Below are 7,950 nucleotides of genomic sequence, written 5' to 3'. Positions count from 1 at the left end.
AAACAATACAAAATAGTTCTTTAAAAAATATGGTGTTATTGTCTGATGATACACACACACACACACACACACACACACACACACACACACACACACTTCTACAATAACCTTGCAGAGCATTTTGAGCTGAAGAAAACAATTCACAGACTTTGTCTTGCTATTGTATAATGGGTTTTTTTTTCAGTCAACTCACAAGCTCTTAAAAAAAATAACACCTCCTGTGGAGTCACAGCTTTACATAAAAGGGTGGACTGTGAGGGTTCATAAAAAACCCAGAATAATTAGTGAGAATTTTGATGAAGCATGAAAATCCTGAATGTTTGCTAAGTAACGACTTAATTGTTTCCTCCGCCTTCATGTGGAGAGGATTTTGCACAGACCAAAGGAACAGCAGGAGCAGCACAGAATCGCTCTAAATCAGGAAGTATTCAGTCTCAGCTCTTATGTAAATCTGAAGAAACAGAAGAGCATGCTGATATTTATATTTCTTACAACATGCAGAATATGTAGCACCATATGTGCTGTGTTAGGTTTAGCAAGAAAAAAAAAAAACTGCATCAAATCACCTCAATAAACTGAAACTTCCCAAAGAGTAAAGCCACCGTACCTGTGATTCAGTACATCACTATTGTGTTCAGCCGTTCAGAGCGCAGGAGATGTTGAGAAGAGACGACAGTGGTAATTGGAATGAGTCAGTCTGTGGAAAGCCTTGCAGGTGGTGTAATTTAAACACCTCAGGACCTCTACTGAAATACTCTGGCCCTCAGCACAAAATCATGTCTTACATGACATGAGAAAACCCCAATTTAAGGCCATTTCTTCACCTCTCCAGATACTTTCCTTCTGACGCATGGTAAAATCTTTTGTTGGAGAGGCTTTTGGGAAAAAGGCAACATATTGTACTTGTAGAAAACAGTAAATGGCTATTGACATTCATTTACAGCAGTTGGTCACAGCATCAACTGCTTCATCTGTGAAAGTATAAGTGAAAGCACCTAGTGGTTCCCAACTCTTTTTTGTCCGACGTACCTCCATATGAACTCAAGTATCTTTCGCCATGTTCCACATACGTTCATTTCAGTTGATATTTTTTTTTGTGTTTGTTATACTATGACTTCATTACTTTTAGCTAGTTAACAAATTAAATTGTTTATAAATCAAATTTGTGGTTGAAATTGTTAGCTGAAAGGAAATCATTCATTTTAGCTACATTTTAAAAAATCTAATACTTATAGCTATTTCAACTGTTTAACCAGTAAATTAGTTTACTTTTAGCTAACTATTTAACAGTTTTTGTCCTTTTAGCTATTTCAAGTGTTTATCCATTACTTTTACTTAAGTAAAAGTAAGGTGAAATGATGAACTATTTGAAATGTTTGTCCATTACTTAAAGGTAACTATTTTAACTGTTTAACCTTAACCATTTAAAGTTTAATCCTTACTTTTACTTAACAATTTCAGTTGTTATCCATTACTTTTAGCTACATATTTCAACTATTAATCATTTTAACTAACTATCTCAAGTGTTTCTATTACTTCTCCTTAACAATTTCTAATGTTTATCAGTTACTTTTATTGCAGAAGTAACCCCCGGTGTGCAATCAACCCCTGGTTGGGAATCACAGATCCTATACATGGCTGTCACTGCAGGAAACAAGTCATATTCATAGAAACACATTCCCTGCACAATGATGATTGAGAGCGCACACAGGTACACACTCCCACTACTAAATACTCTGTGAACTGAAGCAGCTGAACTCTTCGACTCAAATCCCACACATGCTCGCTGTTATAGATGCAAATGATTTACCTCCTCATGCCATTAAAAATCTCATAACCTCATGAGTTATGCCAGAGCCCTCATACATATTCATCAGTCCTGATTATTGATGTTAGATGATTTATGTCTCCTTGTGTCTGCTTTCAAGATGCTCACGCTCTTGTCCTTCCTGTCACGGTCTATGCGGCACATCAGATACATGGGATCGTAATCAGTTCAGGTGGGAAGAGTAGAAAAGTCGAGTGAAAGGCTTGAGGCAATGAAAAGAAAAGTGACTTTGATTCACATAGATAAATTATTATTTTTCTTTGTGTTTTCCTCTGTAGATTTAAATGCATATAGGCTGATGAATAATTCCCGAAATAAAGAAAACATTCAGATTGCCCTCACGCACCAGACATGAAACTCTAAGTTTTTCTTGCATGGATATATATATATATATATATATATATATATATATATATATATAATATAATAATTTAAATTAATAATTAAATTGTTTTTTTAATTTTTAAAAAAAAGTGTAAAAAGAAACAACAGACAGTCATCATTACACAGGAGCTTGACCAACCTTATTAAGTTTGTAATGTGGATACAGCTTGCTGCCTCAAGTATCCTGCAAACCTGTAGTCACTTAATATTGACTACATGTGTCAATGTTGTCTTTTAAATATTGTCTCTGCAGTTCTGCATGACCCTTTTCTGTAGAGCATTAACTTCTCTCATACAATATTTGTCACATCAGTATTAAGATAATGTGAAACACCCCTCAGTGCAGCGATCACCGTGATAACTGTGTTTGATTAAACCAGGTCAGACATAAAAACATTGGCAGAGTGAGCCACCGTGTGGGCAACAACCATTACTACAGCTGACGACCCGGCTAGAGTATCTGCCAAGTAAACTTGATGTAAGCCATAAATAAAAAAAAAAAAAAAAATTCAAACATGTTCAAACTCATATATTATTTATTACAATTAAATATTTTTCTTATATTACAGAGGTCCATTTGAAACCATACAAATAATCTGTGCTGTGATTAATATTTCCAAGATACCTCCGAAACGCCATGCAAAGAATATGAACATAAATTCAGATCAGAAGAACCAAAGTCTAGGTTTTTGTACACCTGGGAATGAAGTTAAATTCAGTTTAATACCATCCTCTCTCTCTCTCTCTCTATTTGGTGCAAACATTTCTTTGTGGTGATTCAAGATCAGACCAGCGTCATCTGACAAAAATGAAAGGCATTTGGAAGGTGAGTAAAAACAACAGCAACTGCTCGTCCTTCTCTTCATGGAAAACGCTTGGAATATATACGGGTTAATGGGAATAGGCACAGAGGACCAACTAAGACATAAGTATCACACATCTTGATTAAACATAATTAGTTGGCTGAGTGATTCCTAAGGGCATGATATGAACTGTGTGTGGTTTCTAACACTGATCCAGAACACCCGATTGGATTTGAAAATGAAATCAAACCAAATGTAGTTTACCCAGTTCTGCTTTGTAGTATTGTGCTGTTTGGGCTTTACTACATTCATCATGCATCAATATTCAAAAAAATGTTTCCTTCAGTGGAGAGATCTTTTTACCATTTTCATACGATCATTTTCAGACTGATTACCTTTGGTTTACTGAGAAAGGCAGGTTGATGACAAGGTCTATTCGCTTCATTTTAGTCTAGTGAACTGAATTAACCAAAATGAATATATTTATTCAGGTAGACAGGATGTGGGCAGTTTATAGTGATATTCCACCCAAAACCTTTCGACTATCAAAGACTCACCCCCTGTGCTTGCAAGGTAGCGACAGGTAGCTTGTACTTTCCTCCTTCACGTGGAACAGTGCTTGTGGATACTCAGTACAGTGACAAGTTTCAAAGCAGAGTAAAAAATGTTTCGTCTCAAATACTCCTGCATAATCCATTTCTTCACTGTCCATGGCAAAGTACACCACGTCTGTGTTGTGCTAGCACCATCCACAAAGCTCTGCCAAAAAGTTTCTTTAGCAATATTTTGGCAAAAAAAGTGGTTGTTCGGAACATAATGAGGATGCAGATGGACAGTAGATGAAAGTGGATTTTGCTGAAGAAGTTTCTACGGACTTCTTGGTACTGTTTGTACCAAACCTAGTAGTTCAGTAATTAATCGCAATTGTTACAAATCAAGCTAACCACAGCTTCTGTTATTTGAGAAGGATAAAACCACAAACTTGCAGGAAATGTTTGACATTTTGGGAAAAAATACGTTCTTGTAGAGAGTTAGATGAAAAGAGCAAGACCACTCCCGTGTCTGTATGTCAAATATGAGCTCTAGCTAACCGGTTAGCTTAGTAGCTAAACAAAGACTGGAGGTAGGTGGAAAATGCAGCACTCTTGCTTTCACAGTTTGATTGTTACAGATTAAACAACATATCATTTGTTAATTTGTGAACTTTAGAGGTACTGGTGCTGGTAGGTGGTTTTAGTCGCAGGCTAACTGTTTACCGCTGCTTCCAGTCTTTATGTGATTGAGTGGTATCAATCCTCCCACCTAACACTGCAAGAATGTGAATCAGTGTATTTTTCAAAATGTGAAACGGTTCTTTAACAGCCATCTCGTCTTCAGGTGTTCGATACTAAATCAAATGTGCAGACATTTGTCAAAATAAAAGTGTTGATCACTGGTTAGTTTTATGTTTAAGATCATATGAATGAGATGGACCTGAGATGCATTTCAAGCATCTAGGAATCAAGATCAGCACACTAAGAAGCTTCATAACCCCAGGCTGAGATTGGTACACATTTCTAAATGAAAGGCTGGGAATGTTCTATAAGGCAGCAAGATCAAGGGCACAGGCTAATGGTAAGGTACATTTAAATCATTGTAGCATTCGGCATTTAAAAGGTGAAGAGGCAAAGCTTTATCATCTGAGGACATGTGAAAGGAGAATGACAGGAAGCTGGGAGAGGCCAAGGTACGTTTTGGTCCTGCACGCTAAGCATCTCTGGTCACATGTTATCAGGTGTCCTTCAAACTGTAGCTGATATCCTTCCAAACACCTCCAGGTGCGTCCTCGAATCCGCCTCGAGGACTTCAACATCTCAAAACAACATTTAATAGGCTTGTATCGGGCAAGCGAGCTCAATCAATCACAGATACACTATTGCAAATGACTCACACACTTTTCATCTTAGACAGTGCAGCTAAGGAGAGACAATGTTGACCTTCCTTCTAATCAGGAGTGAAAGCCACTCATCTAAAACTCTATTCTTTAAAATTATCTTTTGAAAATAAATTATATTTTCTCAGTACAGAAATAAATACATATCTTCTCTCAAACATAGGAATGAATCATTATCACAGATCTAAATGCTACACTGAATACATTACTCACCATCTCATCGGTGAAGAAACAAGAATATAGGTGACTAACTGATGCCATCTGCCAGGATCAGACACTCATCCAGACATAAATGCAAATATACAGTTAGCTGACACCAGAGTTGAATCACACCTCTGGCAAACAGCTTTGAGAAAGTAAAATATCCCTCAGCATTGGCATAACAAAAATCCCCTCAACGCTTAGCTCGTTGGACATCTTCACACTGCGAAACCAAACAAACTCAACTGTGCCTTCTTTGTAGTGTGCACGGTCCGTCCTACAGTGCGAAAATCACCACAGAGGTGAATTTCAGAGTTACAGATAAGACATAAAACCTATAATTATCCTAGAAACTAAGAAGAGATGTAGCGGAAAAAACTTCCACATTCCATTGTTTGCTGTGCATGAAAGTGATCAGTGATAATAAAACTGCGTATATTTAATCAAATCTTTTGATCGAGACCTTTCTTCACAGCTGTGTTCAGAGTTTACTACATAGATCTACACGTCGATTACACTTACATGAAAATGGAAATGTTAAATTATAGAATATTTTTTAAATGTTGGAAATATGCTTATTTTCTTTCTCACTGATATTTATGTCTGTATAGTCTGTTAGCTTAGTTTAGCATGAAGACGGGAGGCTAGCTGTTTCCAGCTGCTAAATGTCTGTTGCTTTACCGTACAGACATGAGAGTGGTATCAATCTTCTCCTTTAGCTTTTGGGAAGAAATAGACGAATCAACCGCAAATTACAGAGAAATCTAATGATAAATGTAATTAAGTCTTCAGCAACTGAGAAATCTCTTTGTTTCGGCACAGTATGTCTCAGATTTTCTTTATCCATGGCGTATCATGGAGACTTTTTGTGCCTCATAATCTGCAGGCAGGTAGTAACATTATTCACATGTAACATCAACTTCTCCTCATATCTATCAAATGTCACATTTCTAAGAGCTACAGTAGCATTTTCTACAGCAGAGTATATTCCAGGTTCTTCACACAGCTGCTACAACACCAGAGAGCCATGTATGATAAAGACCATTTACACTGCCATAATAACAACTCATATACAATATGTCAGACCGTTACTCTTGCTAAATAAATGTGTGGCATGTTAAGTATGAACAAGTGATAATAAATCAAAAGAAGCTCATGTCTCCTTCATCCTAAACTTCCAGTTCCTCTCTCACAGAGGCAGCAGGTAGGTTTGTAGCTAATTAAAGTTGTGGAGGATGAAACCAGAGTAACATTAGCTCACGTCCCATAGCACAACGTGTCATGCCCGTCAGATGCTACTGGAGGTTCTTGAGGAGGCGTCCATAGCGGAAGTCATAGACGTGTCGGCTGAAAAACACCAGCTCTGGGTCGATGTCATCGGGCACACAGTGGTGGGTGGGCATGGCGTTGCCAACAATGGGTGGCACCACGAGGGAGGCGGCACTGTCATGTACGCCCTCCCTACGGCGTTTTACCAAGGCACAAAATCTGGTACACAGCACATAACACAGGACATCAAGCTCAATCAGAATCCAGAAACAATCAGAAAAACAATAAAACGTGTTTCCCTGCAGCTTCAAACTGTCGGAGAACTAAGAAAACCTGATTTAAAAGAGCTTTATAAACCATTACTGTAGAATCTCCACAGGACCGTGTAATCTTTCAAAAGCAATGTGTTTTATGCAAAAGAAATGGGATTGAAAGAAAAATGCTAAAGTCACCACAATATGTAAAAATGCTTTCTCTCTTACCGACAATACTGTGCCAATGTTAGGACATAGCATTTGTCTTCAATACAGGCCACACTGTTCACATCCTGGTGACGGGACGCAAAGATCTCATTCTGGGGAAAGAGAGTCGGGTTTTAATTCATGTGTTAGTTCAAAAAAATAAATAAATAAAGTGTTATTTAGCAACATTTGAACCCAATAAAGCTTCACAGTTGGTTCACATAATCCTTGATTGAGCTGGAGCTAAAAAGATAACATCTGTCTGCTGTGTTGTACACAAGCACTCCTGTCTAACGTTCTCTCCCAGATGTAAAGGCAGATTCACAGGAGAAAGGCGTTTCACTTCTTCCTCTGAGACTGAGCCTCGCTACTGTCCTCACACTGCTGCTGCCATGAAGTGTTTGTTGTCTGTTAGTGCAGCTGGGAAATGACGGTCTTTATGTGGTTTATTGTTTCTAGAGATTGAATTAAAGTGCAACTTGTTCCTTTTGGGAGATTACTGACAGGAAGCGAGCGCAACAGAAGCTATTCCTCAACATGCCTGTGTATGTGTGTGTGTGTGTGTGTGTTTATGTGCTAACTTCTCTTTGAAACACTTGTGCAGTTACTGGATCTACCTGAAAATCTGAGAAGTTTTTTTTATCTAAAAAGTCTTCTCTTGAAGCCTGATGTGTTTATTTTGATGCAAACTCACAGAATGGGCAGATGCTCAAGGGTTATGGATAAATTGATTGCAAAGTAAAGCAGATATTTTACTGTAGACACTTATGAATGAAAAAAAGAAGCTCTGCTTAAATTCTTGTATTTGATGATGATTTTCTTGTTGTCAGCAAAACTCAAGAAAAGTCCAAAAGCCCCATGGCAATTTTTCTTATTTAAAAATGCATCAAAACATATATATTTGATTCTGAATAAAGGGAAATTGATTTAGGAAGTTGGGCACTGTATTTTTTTTTTTTCTTTTCAAATATTACTTGTAAAGGAGTAAATGGTGCATTTGTTGGGGACTATTTTCAGCTGCGGATTTATACATATTTAGTGCTGTAGTGAGTTAAAAGCTAAGATGGTGTG

General features: G+C 37.5%; 1 protein-coding gene across 3 annotated transcripts in view; it reads right to left on the bottom strand.

Moving 5' to 3' along the window:
- Positions 1–2,730: 2,730 nt before the first annotated feature.
- The window catches only part of bahd1 (bromo adjacent homology domain containing 1), a 28,139-nt gene continuing 22,919 nt past the window's right edge, over positions 2,731–7,950 (bottom strand). For all 3 annotated transcript variants that reach the window (XM_056393528.1, XM_056393530.1, XM_056393529.1), the window contains exons 6-7: positions 6,901–6,992; positions 2,731–6,637 (exon numbers count right to left, since the gene is read on the bottom strand). In XM_056393528.1, the coding sequence (XP_056249503.1) occupies positions 6,445–6,637; positions 6,901–6,992 (285 nt within the window). In that variant the 3' untranslated portion in view covers positions 2,731–6,444. The remainder of the gene's footprint in view (positions 6,638–6,900; positions 6,993–7,950) is intronic.

Source organism: Seriola aureovittata, chromosome 13, assembly GCF_021018895.1.
Source record: "Seriola aureovittata isolate HTS-2021-v1 ecotype China chromosome 13, ASM2101889v1, whole genome shotgun sequence".
NCBI classification, from domain to species: domain Eukaryota; kingdom Metazoa; phylum Chordata; class Actinopteri; order Carangiformes; family Carangidae; genus Seriola; species Seriola aureovittata.
The sequence above is the reverse complement of the archived record's forward strand: the minus strand, read 5'-3'. Positions and strand labels throughout refer to the sequence as shown.